We start from the raw sequence: 16901 nt of genomic DNA, 5'->3' as shown, positions 1-16901 counted from the left end.
CCATAGGCCACACAAGCTCAAAGAGCGGGACCACTGAGTGCTGAAGCGTGTAGCGTGTAAATATGGTCTGTCCTCGGTTGCAACACTCACTACCGAGTTCCTAACTGCCTCTGGAAGCAACGTCAGCACAATAACTGTTCGTCTGGAGCTTCCTGAAACGGGTTTCCATGGGAGAAAAGCGTACACAAGCCTCAGATCACCACGGGCAAAATGCCACGTGTCGACTGGAGTGGTGTAAAGCTCGTCGCCATTGGAGCAGTGGAAACACGTTCTCTGGAGTGATGAATCACGCTTCAACATCTGGCAGTCCGACGGAAATCTTAACTCTACAGCACACAATGCAATTCTAGAAGATTCTGTGCTTCCAACTTTGTGGCAACAGTTTGGGGAAGGCCCTTTCCTTGTTTCAGCATGACAATGCAACCGTGCACAAAGCGAAGTCCATACTAAAATGGTTTGTTGAGATCGGTGTGGAAGAACTTGACTGGCCTGCACAGAGCCCTGACCTCAACCCCATCGGACACCTTTGGGATGAATTGGAACGCCGACTACGAACCAGGCCTAATCGAGCCAGGCCAACATCGGTGCCCGACTTCACTAATGCTCTTGTGGCTGAATGGAAGGAAATCCCCTCAGCAATGTTCCAACATCTAGTGGAAAGCCTTCCCAGAAGAGTGGAGGCTGTTATAGCAGCAAAGGGGGGACCAACTCCATGTTAATGCCCATGATAATGGAAAGAGATGTTAGACGAGCAGGTGTCCACATACTTTTGGTCATGTAGGGTATCTTAGGCAGCTGACCATGTCCAGATACAGACAGGCCTTGATAATAGTAAGATAATAGAGAACAGTGAGACCTAATAACAAACAATAACAGGTCATTTCCTGTTAGAAGTGGGATTCAGAAAAGTTAGATTCAATCCGTAGCTCAGAATATCTGTGTTGTAAGCTCGGTTCATTTCATTTCCGATTGAGCCGACATCGTTTGCGACTGCGACAACATAAATCACGCCATTAAGCAGATCTTCAGCACTACGGATTGAATTGAGCTCAAAAAGTGTTGACTCAAAATTTGGTATATATATACACATAGGTGGCAATAATATTCCAATCAGGAATCAGCTACTCTGGTCTCAGCCTGTCATCAATCTATCCCTGTTACCCGAAAAGACATCATTCACAATCTTACAGGAGAAGTCGGTTGTTGTATTGTGTCTTACTGTCACAGACGTAAGGTTTATCCACGTCATCGTTGGTAGCAGCTTCTGTCCTCCTGCGACTGGACCCTCTGCCCTGTGAAGAAAAATACATGATGTCACATCACACTAGACCTCTTTCGCTCTCTATCTCTTTGCCAAAGCAAGTGAAATAGATAATAAACACAAATGAAATTAACAATATAAAATGAACAGTAATTATTACACTCACGAAAGTTCCAAAAAGAATAAAAGACATTTCAAATAAATATGGGTTGTATTTACAATGGTGTTTGTTCTTCACTTGTTGCCCTTTTCTTGTGGTAACAGGTCATAAATATTGCTGCTGTGATGGCACACTGTGGTATTTCACCCAGTAGATATGGGAGTTTATCAAAATCGGGTTTGTTTACTAATTCTTTGTGGGTCTATGTAATCTGAGGGAAATATGTGTCTCTAATATGGTCATACATTTGGCAGGTTGGGAAGTGCAGCTCAGTTTCCACATTTTGTGGGCAGTGTGCACGTAGCCTGTCTTCTCTTGAGAGCCAGGTCTGCCAACGGCGGCCTCTCTCAATAGCAAGGCTGTTCTCACTGAGTCTGTACATAGTCAAAGCTTTCCTTAAGTTTGGGTCAGTCACAGTGGTCAGGTATTCTGCCACTGTGTACTCTCTGTTTAGGGACAAATAGCATTCTAGTTTGCTCTGTTTTTCTGTTAGTTCTTTCCAATGTGTCAAGTTATTATCATTTTGTTTTCTCATGATTTGGTTGGGTCTAATTGTGTTGCCGTCCTGGGGCTCTGTGGGGTGTGTTTGTGTTTGTGAACAGAGCCCCAGGACCAGATTGCTTAGGGGACTCTTCTCCAGGTTAATCTCGATAGGTGATGGCTTTGTTATGGAAGGTTTGGGCATTGCTTCCTTTTAGGTGGTTGTAGAATTTAACGTCTCATCAGGATTTTGATAATTAACAGGTATCGGCCTAATTCTGCTCTGCATGCATTATTTGGTGTTTTACATTGTACACGGACCCCTCACAACCATAAAGGGCAATGGGTTCTATAACTGATTCAAGTATTTTTTGCCAGATCCTAATTGGTATGTCGAATTTGATGTTCCTTTTGATGGCGTAGAAGACCCTTCTCTGAGACTCCCTCACCCTTCCTTTCCTCTGCTTCCTCTTCGGAGTGTCCACTTCAAAGTCCTCGTCGTCATGGAAACCGTCCCCATTCTCGTCTGCTTCCAAGACCCTCTACAGACGAGTAACACAGGAGGGAGGGGGAAGGGGTAAGGAGCGGGGGGGGGGGGGGGGGGGGGGGGAATTAAGAAAAAGGGGAGAAGGTGAGAGGAGAGTAACAGAGGAAAGAAAGTAGATATTTGACACAATTCACACATGAGTAATTCTCTGCGTTTCCATCATGACAGTTGAAAGTGGGATCTTATATGTAAAGAAATGTAAAGTTATTGTATTTGGCTGCACGCTATGCCAATAAGGCCCATCTACTGTTGCCCCTTTATGTGTGTGTCTCCTCTCTCTTGCCGTACCTGTATCTCCAGTAGGGTCTCGTCCTCCTTGATGTCTTTCTTCTTCTCCAGTTGCCCCTCCCCTCTGAGCAGGGTCTCCAGAGCTGTGGCCTCTCCTGGGGAGGGCTCCTTCTTAGGGGCCAGCTCTGCCTCTGGGGGGGAGGGAGAGGGAGAGAGGAAGGGAGAGGGAGAGAGGGAGAGAATAATTGACTATTGTATAAACCAAGCACACATCATCCAGGTGAACAGTTCACACCAGTGATATAAACAGTGCCTTATGTTTTGGTTATGTTAGCGGTTAGCCAGCCCAGCACTGACACCTCTGAGCTCTGTGTGTGTGCGCGGCTAATTAAATCAAATTGTATTTGTAACATACACACTTTACAGCAGGTATAAATGTGTGCCAGCATCATTCAGTAAAATTACCATAAGACAGCTTCCTCAGCTGCTCTGTGTGTGTGTGTGTGTGTGTGTGTGTGTGTGTGTGTGTGTGTGTGTGTGTGTGTGGTGTGTGTGTGTGTGTGTGTGTGTGTGTGTGTGTGTGTGTGTGTGTGTGTGTGTGTGTGTGTGTCCTTCCCAATGCTGTTTCTTATTGGTCTAAACCAAGGGGGGTCGTGTCAGAAACAATAAAACATGAAATACACCAGGTTCAGGGGATAAAAGAGGGATGAGGGGAGAGGAGGAGAGGTCTGGCTGTTTTCTTTACTCTGTTTATCTTTCATCGCCGCCACCAGAGGTCAAAGTCTCAGACCTCCTCCCCCTCTTCTTCTTACCTCCTCCTCTTCCTCTTCTAACCTTCTCCTCCCCCTCTTCTTCTAACCTCCCTCCTTCCCCTCTTCTTCTAACCTCCCTCCTTCCCCTCTCCCTCTAATCTCCTCCTCTAACCTCCCTCCTCTACCTCTTCTTCTAACCTCCCTCCTTCCCCTCTTCTTCTAACCTCCCTCCTTCCCCTCTTCTTCTAACCTCCCTCCTTCCCCTCTCCCTCTAACCTCCTCCTCTAACCTCCCTCCTCTACCTCTTCTTCTAACCTCCCTCCTTCCCCTCTTCTTCTAACCTCCCTCCTTCCCCTCTTCTTCTAACCTCCCTCCTTCCCCTCTCCCTCTAACCTCCTCCTCTCCCTCCCCCTCTAACCTCCCTCCTCCCCCTCTTCTTCTAACCTCCCTCCTCCCCCTACAGCCAAATAAATATATTATTTCCCTCTCTATTCACTTGTCTAATTGCATGCAGTACCTCACTCTCTCTATTTATCTCTCCCTTTCACTCTCTCTCTTCCCCTCCCCCTTCTCTCCCTCTATTTCTCCCCCCTCTCTCTCTCCCTCTCTCCCCCCCTTTCTCTTTAATTTCCGTGGAGATATACTGAGTGAGAGGATAATCTCGGCTTCCTTCCTGTTGTATAGTTTATAATAAAGAAGATAGAGGGATGAAGGGAGGATGCATGTGTTATTAATAGCAGAATCAAGGTTAATCTTCCCTCACTCCATTTCTTCCCTCCTCCCCCTCTCTTTGTGTCTGCTGTAGCTAGGTTGACTTTGACGAGACACATCCTCCCGCTCTGCCTCCGCCTTCCCCTAGCTCTCCCCTCCCTCCCTCCCTCCTTTCCCCTTCTCCTCCTCCCTCTGCTGTTGTCCCCTGAGAGAGGGGGAGGAGGGTAGCAGAGCAGAAAGCAATGAGGTAGCTAGCCACAGATTACTCATGCTGTGTATCTCCCCTTCAGCACCTTTATGGCTCTGTACTGTCACTCAACCCAATTGGACCAGGGCAGAAAGGAAATGGATGGTCTAAAGCCACTCCCCTCTCCTCTCCTCTGTTCTCCCCTCCTCCCCTCTCCTCTCCTCTCCTGTTCTTCCCTCTCCTCTCCTGTCCTCTGTTCTTCCCTCCTCCCCTCTCCTCTCCTCTCCTCTCCTCTGTTCTCCTATCCTCTCCTCTCCTCTGTTCTGCCCTCATCCCCTTTCCTCCTCTCTGTTCTCCCCTCCTCCCCTCTGTTCTCCCATCTCCTCTGTTCTCCCATCTCCTCCCCTCTCCCCTCTCCTCTGTTCTCCCCTGCCCTCCTCCCCTCTCCTCTGTTCTCCCCTCTCCTCTCACATTTACATTTACATTTTAGTCATTTAGCAGACGCTCTTATCCAGAGCGACTTACAGTAGTGAATGCATACATTTCATTTCATGCATTTTTTTCTCCCCTCCCCTCCTCCCCTGTTCTCCCCTGCCCTCTTCTCTTCTCCTCCTCTCTCCACTCCTTTCCTCTGTTCTCCACTCCCCTTTTCCCCTTTCCTCTCCTCTGTTCTCCCCTCCTCCCCTCTCCTCCCCTCTGTTCTCCCCTCCTCCCCTCTCCTCTCCTCCCCTTTCCTCTCCCCTCTCCTCTCCTCTCTCCTCTCCTCTCCTCTGTTCTCCCCTTTCCTGTCCTCTGTTCTCCCCTCCTCCCCTTTCCTCTCCTCTGTTCTCCCTTCCTCCCCTTTCCTCTCTCCTCCTCCCCTTTCCTCTCCTCTGTTCTCCCCTTTCCTCTCCTCTGTTCTCCACTCCCCTCTCCTCTGTTCTCCCCTCCTCCCCTTTCCTTTCCTCTCCTCTGTTCTCCACTCCCCTCCTCCCCTTTCCTCTCCTCTGTTCTCCACTGCCCTCTTCTCCCCCCCAGACAGGAAACACTGAATAAACAGGGTGCGTATCCTAAAGCCCAGGAGAGGTACTGTTACATTCCTGTCTCTTGTTATTATGATTCATATTAGTAGTTCAGTCAGCGTACTGTTGTCAGGGTACTGTTGTCAGGGTACTGTTGTCAGGGTATTGTTGTCAGCGTATTGTTGTCAGCGTACTGTTGTCAGCGTACTGTTGTCAGGGTACTGTTGTCAGCGTACTGTTGTCAGCGTATTGTTGTCAGCGTACTCTTGTCAGCGTACTCTTGTCAGCGTACTGTTGTCAGGGTACTGTTGTCAGGGTACTGTTGTCAGTGTACTGTTGTCAGCGTACTCTTGTCAGCGTATGGTTGTCAGCGTATGGTTGTCAGCGTACTGTTGTCAGCGTACTGTTGTCAGCGTACTGTTGTCAGCGTACTGTTGTCAGGGTACTGTTGTCAGCGTACTGTTGTCAGCGTACTGTTGTCAGCGTATTGTTGTCAGCGTATTGTTGTCAGCATACTGTTGTCAGCGTACTGTTGTCAGCGTATTGTTGTCAGCGTACTGTTGTCAGCGTACTGTTGTCAGCGTACTGTTGTCAGCGTACTGTTGTCAGCGTACTGTTGTCAGCGTATTGTTGTCAGCGTACTGTTGTCAGCGTACTGTTGTCAGCGTACTGTTGTCAGCGTACTCTTGTCAGCGTACTGTTGTCAGGGTACTGTTGTCAGCGTACTGTTGTCAGGGTACTGTTGTCAGGGTATTGTTGTCAGGGTACTGTTGTCAGGGTATTGTTGTCAGGGTACTGTTGTCAGGGTATTGTTGTCAGCGTACTCTTGTCAGCGTACTGTGATGCTCCCACTGGGCACAGATGCCAATTCCACATGGAAACATCGTTGATTCAACCAGTGTGTGCCAAATAGCACCCTATTCCCTATTTAGTGCACTACTTTTGACCAGGCCCCAAAAGGCTATGTAGGGAATAGGGTGCCATTTGTGACACAGATTAGTAGTATGGCCTGCAGTCACTCAACCACAGTTACTTTGTCTGTCTGTCTACATGAGGTAAACAAAAGGAAGGTGGAGGTAGCGTTTTCCATACCATTGGGGAGGGTGGAGGTAGTGTTTCCCATACCATTGGAGAGGGTGGAGGTAGTGTTTCCCATACCATTGGAGAGGGTGGAGGTAGTGTTTCCCATACCATTGGAGAGGGTGGAGGTAGTGTTTCCCATACCATTGGAGAGGGTGGAGGTAGCGTTTCCCATACCATTGGAGAGGGTGGAGGTAGCGTTTCCCATACCATTGGAGAGGGTGGAGGTAGCGTTTCCCCTTACCATTGGAGAGGGTGGAGGTAGCGTTTCCCATACCATTGGAGAGGGTGGAGGTAGCGTTTCCCATACCATTGGAGAGGGGTGGAGGTAGCGTTTCCCTTACCATTGGAGAGGTGGAGTTAGCGTTTCCATACCATTGGAGAGGGTGGAGTTAGTGTTTCCCATACCATTGGAGAGGGTGGAGGTAGTGTTTCCCATACCATTGGAGAGGGTGGAGGTAGCGTTTCCCTTACCATTGGAGAGGGTGGAGGTCGCGTTTCCCATACCATTGGAGGATGGTGTGAGGTAGCGTTTTCCATACCATTGGAGAGGGTGGAGGTAGCGTTTCCCATACCATTGGAGAGGGTGGAGGTAGCGTTTTCCATACCATTGGAGAGGGTGGAGGTAGCGTTTCCCATACCATTGGAGAGGGGTGGAGGTAGTGTTTCCCATACCAGCTTTGTGCTGTCAGTCAGTGTTCTATGGTTAGTATACTTTTGGACTGCAGTTACTCATATAGTCGTCTGTCTGTCTGTCTGTCTGTCTGTCTGTCTGTCTGTCTGTCTGTCTGTCTGTCTGTCTGTCTGTCTGTCTGTCTGTCTGTCTGTCTGTCTGTCTGTCTGTCTGTCTGTCTGGTAGTCTAGGGTCACATGGTCTGGTAGTCTAGGGTCACATGGTCTGGTAGTCTGGGGTCACATGGTCTGGTAGTCTGGGGTCACATGGTCTGGTAGTCTAGGGTCAGATGGTCTGGTAGTCTAGGGTCAGATGGTCTGGTAGTCTAGGGTCAGATGGTCTGGTAGTCTAGGGCCAGATGGTCTGGTAGTCTAGGGCCAGATGGTCTGGTAGTCTGGGGTCAGATGGTCTGGTAGTCTGGGGTCAGATGGTCTGGTAGTCTAGGGTCAGATGGTCTGGTAGTCTAGGGTCAGATGGTCTGGTAGTCTGGGGTCAGATGGTCTGGTAGTCTAGGGTCAGATGGTCTGGTAGTCTGGGGTCAGATGGTCTGGTAGTCTAGGGTCAGATGGTCTGGTAGTCTGGGGTCAGATGGTCTGGTAGTCTAGGGTCAGATGGTCTGGTAGTCTGGGGTCAGATGGTCTGGTAGTCTGGGGTCAGATGGTCTGGTAGTCTAGGGTCAGATGGTCTGGTAGTCTAGGGCCAGATGGTCAGACTAGCCTTTATAACTCTCTCTTATCACGTTCCCCCACCGTTTACAAGACTAGCCTTTATAAACTATGTCAGTGGGCTTGTGTAAGGGTTAGGGCCCTCTCCTTAGCTGAGGCACAGGAACAACCTATACTGGGCCCCTCTAATCATTTGTCCATGCAGAGTGAGAATGTAAGAGAGGTGGAGGAGTGTGTGTGAGTGTGTGTATGTGTCTGTGTGTGTCCTAGAGGAAAGAAAGAGGAGGCATTGATTCAGGCAGAGAGAGAGAGAACCTGGAGAGAGAGGCTAACCAGAGCCAGATGGTCAGATAGCTAACGTTAGCGCTGAGGCTAAGGCCACTCTGCAGCTATAGGGGCAGAACAGACTGACGAGGGGGAACCAGGAATGTGTGTGTGTGTGTGTGTGTGTGTGTGCGCGCCTGATGTCTGATGAAGTGCATGCATTTGTGTGTAACCAGTGTTGGTGAAAGAGAGAGACGGAGAGGGAGCGAGGGAGGGGGAGAGGGAGCGAGGGAGGGAGAGAGAGAGAAACGGAGAGGGAGCGAGGGAGGGAGAGAGAGAAACGGAGAGGGAGCGAGGGAGGGAGAGAGAGAAACGGAGAGGGAGCGAGGGAGGGAGAGAGAGAGAGAGACGGAGAGGGATGAGAGAGAGAGACGGATAGGGAGGGAGAGAGAGACGGATAGGGAGGGAGAGAGAGAGATGGAGAGGGAGGGAGAGAGAGAGAGAAATGGAGAGGGAGCGAGGGAGGGAGAGAGAGAAACGGAGAGGGAGCGAGGGAGGGAGAGAGAGAGAGAGACGGAGAGGGATGGAGAGAGAGAGACGGATAGGGATGAGAGAGAGAGACGGATAGGGAGGGAGAGAGAGACGGAGAGGGATGGAGAGAGAGAGACGGAGCGAGCGAGCGAGGGAGGGAGAGAGAGATGGGGAGGGAGGGAGAGAGAGATGGGGAGGGAGGGAGAGAGAGAGAAACGGAGAGGGAGCGAGGGAGGGAGAGAGAGAGAGAGCGAGACGGAGAGGGAGTCAGGGAGGGAGAGAGAGAAACGGAGAGGGAGCGAGGGAGGGAGAGAGAGACGGAGAGGGAGCGAGGGAGAGAGAGAGAGAGACGGAGAGGGAGCGAGGGAGGGAGAGAGAGAGAGACGGAGAGGGATGGAGAGAGAGAGACGGATAGGGAGGGAGAGAGAGACGGATAGGGAGGAGAGAGAGATGGAGAGGGAGCGAGGGAGAGAGAGAGAGAGACGGAGAGGGAGCGAGGGAGGGAGAGAGAGAGAGAGGAGAGGAGAGGGAGAGCGGAGGGAGGAGAGAGAGACGGATAGAGGGAGAGAGAGAGGAGAGGAGGAGAGAGAGAGAACGGAGAGGGAGCGAGGGAGGAGAGAGAGAGAGAGCGAGACGGAGAGGGAGTCAGGGAGGGAGAGAGAGAGAGACGGAGAGGGAGCGAGGGAGAGAGAGAGAGAGACGGAGAGAGCGAGAGAGAGAGAGAGACGGAGAGGGAGCGAGGGAGGGAGAGAGAGAGACGGAGAGGGAGCGAGGAGAGAGAGAGAGAGAGACGGAGAGGGAGCGAGGGAGAGAGAGAGACGGAGAGGGAGCGAGGGAGGGAGAGAGAGAGACGGAGAGGGATGGAGAGAGAGAGACGGATAGGGAGGGAGAGAGAGACGATAGGAGGGAGAGAGAGACGGAGAGGGAGGGAGAGAGAGATGGAGAGGGAGGGAGAGAGAGAGAAACGAGAGGGAGGGAGGGGGGGTGAGAGGAGAGCGAGACGGAGAGGGAGTCAGGGAGGGAGAGAGAGAAACGGAGAGGGAGCGAGGGAGGGAGAGAGAGAGACGGAGATGGAGCGAGGGAGCGATGAGAGAGAGACGGAGAGGGAGCGAGGGAGAGAGAGAGAGACGGAAGAGGGAGCGAGGGAGGGAGAGAGAGAGACGGAGAGGGAGCGAGGGAGAGAGAGAGAGAGACGGAGAGGGAGCGAGGGAGGGAGAGAGAGAGACGAGAGAGGGAGCGAGGGAGAGAGAGAGAGAGACGGAGAGGGAGCGAGGGAGAGAGAGAGAGAGAGACGGAGAGGGAGCGGAGGGAGGAGAGAGACGGAGACGGAGCGAGGGAGAGAGAGAGAGAGACGGAGAGGGAGCGAGGGAGAGAGAGAGAGAGACGGAGAGGAGCGAGGGAGAGAGAGAGAGAGAGACGGAGAGGGAGCGAGGGAGAGAGAGACGGAGAGAGGAGCGAGAGGAGCGAGAGAGAGAGACGGAGAGGGAGCAAGGGAGAGAGAGAGAGAGCTGGAGAGGGAGGGAGAGAGAGAGAGAGACGGAGAGGAGCGAGGGAGAGAGAGAGACAGAGAGAGAGAGGGAGCGAGAGAGAGACGGAGAGGATGGAGAGAGAGAGACGGAGAGAGATGGAGAGAGAGAGAGTCGGAGAGGGATGGAGAAGAGAGAGATGAGAGAGTGAGGGATGGAGAGAGCGATAGAGACGGAGAGGGAGGAGAGAGAGAGAGAGAGACGGAGAGGAGATGCGAGAGAGAGAGAGAGAGAGAGGACGGAGAGGAATGGAGAGAGAGAGAGACGGAGAGGATGAGAGAGAGAGAGACGGAGAGGGATGGAGAGAGAGAGTGACGGAGAGGGATGGAGAGAGAGAGAGACGAGAGGAGAGAGGAGCGAGAGAGAGACGGAGAGGATGAGAGAGAGAGACGAGAGACGGAGAGGGATGGAGAGAGAGAGAGAGGGAGAGGGATGGAGAGAGAGCGAGAGACGAGAGGAGGATGAGAGAGAGAGAGAGACGTGAGTGGGATGGAGAGAGAGAGAGAGACGAGAGGGATGGAGAGAGAGAGGAGAGGGAGTGGATGGAGAGAGAGAGAGACGGGAGAGGTGAGGAGAGAGAGAGAGACGGAGAGGGATGGAGAGAGAGAGAGACGGAGAGGGATGGAGAGAGAGAGAGACGGAGAGGGATGAGAGAGAGAGAGACGGAGAGGGATGGAGAGAGAGAGAGACGGATAGGGATGGAGCGAGAGACGGATAGGGATGGAGAGAGAGAGACGGAGAGGGAGTGAGGGAGAGAGAGAGAGACGGAGAGGGAGCGAGGGAGCGAGAGAGAGACGGAGAGGGATGGAGAGAGAGAGACGGAGAGAGATGGAGAGAGAGAGAGACGGAGAGGGATGGAGAGAGAGAGAGACGGAGAGGGATGGAGAGAGAGAGAGACGGAGAGGGATGGAGAGAGAAGAGACGGATGGAGAGAGAGAGAGACGGAGAGGGATGGAGAGAGAGAGAGACGGATGGCGAGAGAGAGAGACGGAGACGGATGGAGAGAGAGAGAGACGGAGAGGGATGGAGAGAGAGAGAGAGAGAGACGGATAGGGATGGAGAGAGAGAGAGACGGATAGGGATGGAGAGAGAGAGACGCATAGGGAGGGAGAGAGAGACGGATAGGGAGGGAGAGAGAGACGGAGAGGGATATAGAGAGAGAGACGGACGCGAGCGAGCGAGGGAGGGAGGGAGATAGAGATGGAGAGGGAGCGAGGGAGGGAGAGAGATGGAGAGAGAGAGACGGAGAGGGAGAGCGAGACGGAGAGGGAGGGAGAGAGAGAGACTGAGAGGGAGCGAGCGAGGGAGGGGTGAGAGATGCGAGGGAGGGAGAGAGAGATGGGAGGGAGGGAGCGAGCGAGGGAGGGAGAGAGGGAGTGAGAGCAGAGAGGGAAGAAAGAGAGACGGAGAGGGAGCAAGGGAGGGAGAGAGACGGAGAGGGATGGAGAGAGAGAGGGAGCAAGAGAGAGAGAGAGGGATGAGAAAGAGAGACGGAGAGGGGGAGAGAGAGAGAGGAAAGAGAGAAACAGAGAGGGAGCGAGGGAGGGAGGGAGAGAGAGATGATAGGGAGCGAGGGAGAGAGAGAGAGAGAGAGAGAGAGCAAGGGAGAGATGGAGAGGGAGCGAGGGTGGGAGAGAGATGGAGAGAGAGCGAGGGAGGGAGAGAGATGGAGAGAGAGGAAAGAGGGAGAGAGTGAGAGGGATGGAGAGAGAGAGAGGGAGCGAGGGGGGAAAGAGAGAGAGACAGAGAGAGAGAGAGAGAGAGAGAGAGAGAGAGAGAGAGAGGTGTTAAATTCTTACCCAGTCGTAGTTCACAGAGGCGTAGCTGAGGGTCCATAGGGGGGTGGAGCCTCCTCTTCTTCCTCCAACACCGTGCAGGGTACGTATACATCTGTCCAGCAGCCACACCTAACACACACACACACGTCAGAACAAAAAACATACACCTCACTGAAATAACCTCCAGATAGCCTCCTTAGTACCCTGTCCATTGACTTTATACACTGAAATAACTCCTTAGTACCCTGTCCATTGACTTTATACACTGAAATAACTCCTTAGTACCCTGTCCATTGACTTTATACACTGAAATAACTCCTTAGTACCCTGTCCATTGACTTTATACACTGAAATAACTCCTTAGTACCTTGTCCATTGACTTTATACACTGAAATAACTCCTTAGTACCCTGTCCATTGACTTTATACACTGAAATAACTCCTTAGTACCCTGTCCATTGCATTCCTGCTTCCTGATTTGACCTGAGACCCAGGAGGCCTAGCAGGCGTCTCTTTACAGTCTGCAGATGGCCAGCCGTCCATTGAGCCAGAGGGAACAATATGGTGTTTATTAAGAGCTGGACACCAATAGCCTCTCCCTTAATCTATCATGCTGGGCCAATAGCCTCTCCCTTTATCTAGCATGCTGGGCCAATAGCCTCTCCCTTTATCTAGCATGCTGGGCCAATAGCCTCTCCCTTTATCTAGCATGCTGGGCCAATAGCCTCTCCCTTTATCTAGCATGCTGGGCCAATAGCCTCTCCCTTAATCCTCCTGTTGTGTTCTGGTCGAATTGGACCGATTTACAAGTTTTCTCTCTGATAAATGTAGTTCATTTAATCTGATTGTCATAAGGTTCCATGACTTTGTCCACACAGGGCATCTGCACACACAAAATACATTTTGATGATTTTCATTACATTTTGGATGTTTTATTTAACTTTTGTACACTTGTGGTGTCAAAAATGACCGGTCATTAGAAATGAATGGGTGAGACTACAATTAGTGTATAAAATTGAGTTCAGAAACATGCCCATTCATCAGATGGACACACTTCCTCTCCCAGACCCACACATGCATGTGTGTTTGAGCGCACACACACACACACACACACACACACACACACACACACACACACACACACACACACACACACACACACACACACACACACACACACACACACACACACACACACACACACACACACACACACACACACACACACCTCACTCCCCGTCTTGGCTTCCATGGCAACGCCCATGGGAACCTTTCCCCAATAGAATCTTTCCCCCACGGGAACCACACCTGTTGGCGTTCTCACAAACAATCGCAACATTGTTTCAATAATATATATAGAACCTTTCTTGCAGCTCTGGTATATAAAGCTTTTTTGAAGCCTTGCTCACAATTCATTCTGTGGCAGCACAATGACCAAACGATATACTGTACATGAGGCTATTGATCATATCTTTGATCATGACACCGGTGAGGAGGAGAGAGGCCAGGAAACTGACAGTGAAGTAGTCTGTGATAAATAGCACACTATGTTTCATCTGAGTATTTGTTATAGTCAAAATAAACCATACATTATGCTTTTTCTTTTACTCAAAAACGAGTTGTATGAGCTCAGGTCAATGAGGCCTACAGGCCATAAATAGCAAATAGAAGTTCAAAACTTGTAATGTTCAGAATAACTTAAGTTGATAAAAAGATCTAGCACAACATTAGGTGATAATATATGTATTATTGTGGATTTATAATCAGCTATAATGGGGCGGTCATTTTGGACTGGGAACACAGAATTAATTAACATGAAACGAACACAACAGCAGGGTTAATCTAGCATACTGTGCCAATAGCCTCTCCCTTAATCTAGCACACTGGGCCCTGGGACCACACCCTATACTTTGTGGCCTGCCGGCTTTCATTATATCTATTTATTCTGACTTTGTGTGTGTGTGTCTGCGTCTGTGTGTGTGTGTGTGTGTGTGCCATTTTTCTCCCCTGCCCTGCAGTACACCCACCTGGCTCACGGTGGCGCTGTTCCATCCAGATGTAGCAGTTGTTCTGGGCCACGCCGGTTTGGTTGTCCAGGAAGGGCATGCGGACCGACCGCTCGGCACACAGACGTGCGTTATAGCTGCGACAGTGTTCTATGGCCTCCCGGTAGAACTGGTCACCTAGCCTTTAAAAACACATGAGGCTGATTAGCATACGAGTTGTATTACAACCTATCCAATCAGGCACATAGACAAGCGACAAGTGGCAGATTAATATACTAGCTTATATGTAAGCAATAAAGCACGAGAAGGTGTGGATACAGCCACAAATCCCCGAGGTGCCTTATTGCTATTTTAATCTGGTTACCAGAGCAGTATTCGGTCTGATATACCACGGCTCTCAGCCAATCAGCTTTCAGGGCTCGAACCACCCAGTTTATAATACAACCTAGCGTATCAGGCACAGAGAGACAGGCAACGAGAGGCAGATAAACTGGTTATGTCAACTTTTAACTTTGCCTAAGCTTCGTGTTTTGCGACTGAACAGGTAACAGGGCTTGAACCAGCAAACCAACATTTACATAGCAAATGCACTCTCTCCAGTGGGGGAAATATATGTTTACATTGCCAAAGCAAATGGAATAGACAATTCTCTGTCTCGCTCGCTCTCTCTCAATTCAATTTCAATTTAAGGGCTTTATTAGCATGGGAAACATATGTTTACATTTCCAAAGCAAGTGAAATAGGTAATAAACAAAAGTTAAATAAATTATAAAAAAAATTATTCAAAAAAAAACAGTAACCATTACACTCACAAAAGTTCCAAAAGAATAAACACATTTCAAATGTCATATGTGCAAATAGTTCAAGTACAAAAGAGAGCCAGGTCTGGTCTGCCTACGGCGGCCCCTCTCAATAGCAAGGCTATGCTCACTGAGTCTGTACATAGTTAAAGCTTTGCTTCATTTTGGGTCAGTCACAGTGGTCAGGTATTCTGCCACTGTCTACTCTCCGTTTAGTGCCAAATAGCATTCTAATCTCTCTCTCTCTCTCTCGCGCGCTCTCGCTCTCGCGCTCTCGCTCTGCTTGTGTGCCACATATTCACACTAAAGGTCAGAGTTCAGCCACAACTTGGAAAGCACTGTTTATGATTTCAAACCTTGCTCTGTTTGTGCCAATGGCACACCAACAGAATTACCAACACCACCCTTTACCACAACCAGGGCTAAGGGGGAAGGTGAGCCGGTGAGAGGGTCTAGAGTGTCTCTCCCAGGGTAGATCTCAGTCGACATTAGATCTGATGTTCTCCCTCACTCCCTCCCTCCCTCCCTCGGTCCCTCCCTCCCTCGGTCCCTCCCTCCCTCCCCCCAGAAGATACACAGATCGCTATGTGAGGAATGCCAGACTGGACAAAGAGGACAAGCTGTAGTTTCAACCAGGGTACAAAGACGAGCAGTGTTCTGATATAGGGAAGGAGATAGGGAAGGAGATATGGAAGGAGAGAGGGAAGGAGAGAGGGAAGGAGAGAGGGAAGGAGAATGGGAAGGAGAGAGGGAGTTTGCAGTTTTAAAGCTAATTTCCTGCAATTCTACATATCTGCCATGGAGCTGAGAGGGTTAGGGGCAGTCGCAACATTGACCAATAATCACAAAATGTGTATGTATAGACCGTGTGCCTGCAGTGAATACAGACCACGACGGTTTCTGAGCAGATCAATCTATGATCGGTTGTTTAAACAAGCTTTTTTTTTTCTTATGCTATTATCGAGATTAAAGAAGAGAATAACGTCTCCTAACTGACAAGCCACCTATCAATAAATGAATCAATCTTAATCATCCCAGATAAGACAAGCAGGTAAAACACCTATAAAAACACCAAACACACAGAGAAGAAGTTATGAACAGACTGAAGTGTATTATGAATGTGGATTTACTGCTGTGTTATCTAACTGAAAGAGTTTAATGTACACAATAACAAGCATCGTTTAATGATATTGTTTTAACTGGGACAATAGCCGCTTTTGTGTTGACATCCCCGTTCAGGAAGCAAATGCAGGAGGAACAGTATTAAGATTTAGAATCCCGTTAGCGGAGAGACAGCCATCGTTGTCCTCAAGATTGTAGAACACATATGGTGTCATTATAATGCAATTCATGTTCACGTTGTTACTTAGCAATGCGCTGCTGTCACTCTTAGAAAATAAATGGCTTCCACCCTAGAAACAGCGGTAGTATAATTAGTAAGACTGACAGAATGACAAGGGCATGTGTAAAAAAAAGGTATCATGCCACAGTACGTGTTGGTATTAAAACACCTGTAAATAACTACAGGGCCCAGATTATTTTTCCCTGTTCAGGTTCAGTGGTTAGGAAAAACTCTTTGTCCAATAAATGTATACCTTTATAATGGCCGACAGTATATCTACATCTTTACACAAGGTTACGTACATCAAATCCAATTTTATTTGTCACATACGGCCGAATACAACAGGTGTAGGTTGACCTTACAGTGAAATGCTTAATTACAAGACTTTAACCAAAATTGGCAATTTTAAGAAAAATACAAAAAAAAAAGTTACAAATTATTAAAGAGCAGCAGTAAAATAACAATAGTGGGGCTATATACAGGGGGGTACCGGTACAGAGTCAATGTGCAGGGGCACCAGTTAGTCGAGGTAGTTGAGGTAATATGTACATGTAGATAGAGTTATTAAAGTGCATAGATAATAACAGAGTAGCAGCAGAGTAAAAGAGGGGGGGCAATGTAAATAGTCTGGGTAGCCATTTGATTAGATGTTCAGGAGTCTTATGGCTTGGGGGTAGAAGCTGTTTAGAAGCCTCTTGGACCTAGACTTGGCGCTCCGGTACCGCTTGCCGTGCGTTGTTGGGCTGAAGATAAGGCCTAAAGCTTAACACAGACATACCCTTTACATTTACCAAAGATCTTACCATTGACAGGATATCACTGGGATCTGACCAGCTAAACATTGTTACATGTTGGTTGGAAATCAGGATTCCTGCCAGGAGGACCATTACTGGCAGGAGGACAATTACTG

The 16901-nt window shown here is 49.5% G+C and overlaps 1 protein-coding gene across 2 annotated transcripts in view; it reads right to left on the bottom strand.

Annotated features, from left to right (window-relative positions):
• LOC106590864 (zinc finger protein DPF3) overlaps positions 1 to 16901 on the bottom strand; it is a 50007-nt gene that overhangs the window by 19875 nt on the left and 13231 nt on the right. For both annotated transcript variants that reach the window (XM_045695551.2, XM_045695552.2), the window contains exons 2-6: positions 13871 to 14031; positions 11866 to 11973; positions 2737 to 2867; positions 2351 to 2443; positions 1220 to 1292 (exon numbers count right to left, since the gene is read on the bottom strand). In XM_045695551.2, coding sequence (XP_045551507.1) covers positions 1220 to 1292; positions 2351 to 2443; positions 2737 to 2867; positions 11866 to 11973; positions 13871 to 14031 — 566 coding nt within the window. The remainder of the gene's footprint in view (positions 1 to 1219; positions 1293 to 2350; positions 2444 to 2736; positions 2868 to 11865; positions 11974 to 13870; positions 14032 to 16901) is intronic.

This window comes from Salmo salar, chromosome 15 (genome assembly GCF_965601325.2).
Source record: "Salmo salar chromosome 15, fSalSal1, whole genome shotgun sequence".
NCBI classification, from domain to species: domain Eukaryota; kingdom Metazoa; phylum Chordata; class Actinopteri; order Salmoniformes; family Salmonidae; genus Salmo; species Salmo salar.
The sequence above is the reverse complement of the archived record's forward strand: the minus strand, read 5'-3'. Positions and strand labels throughout refer to the sequence as shown.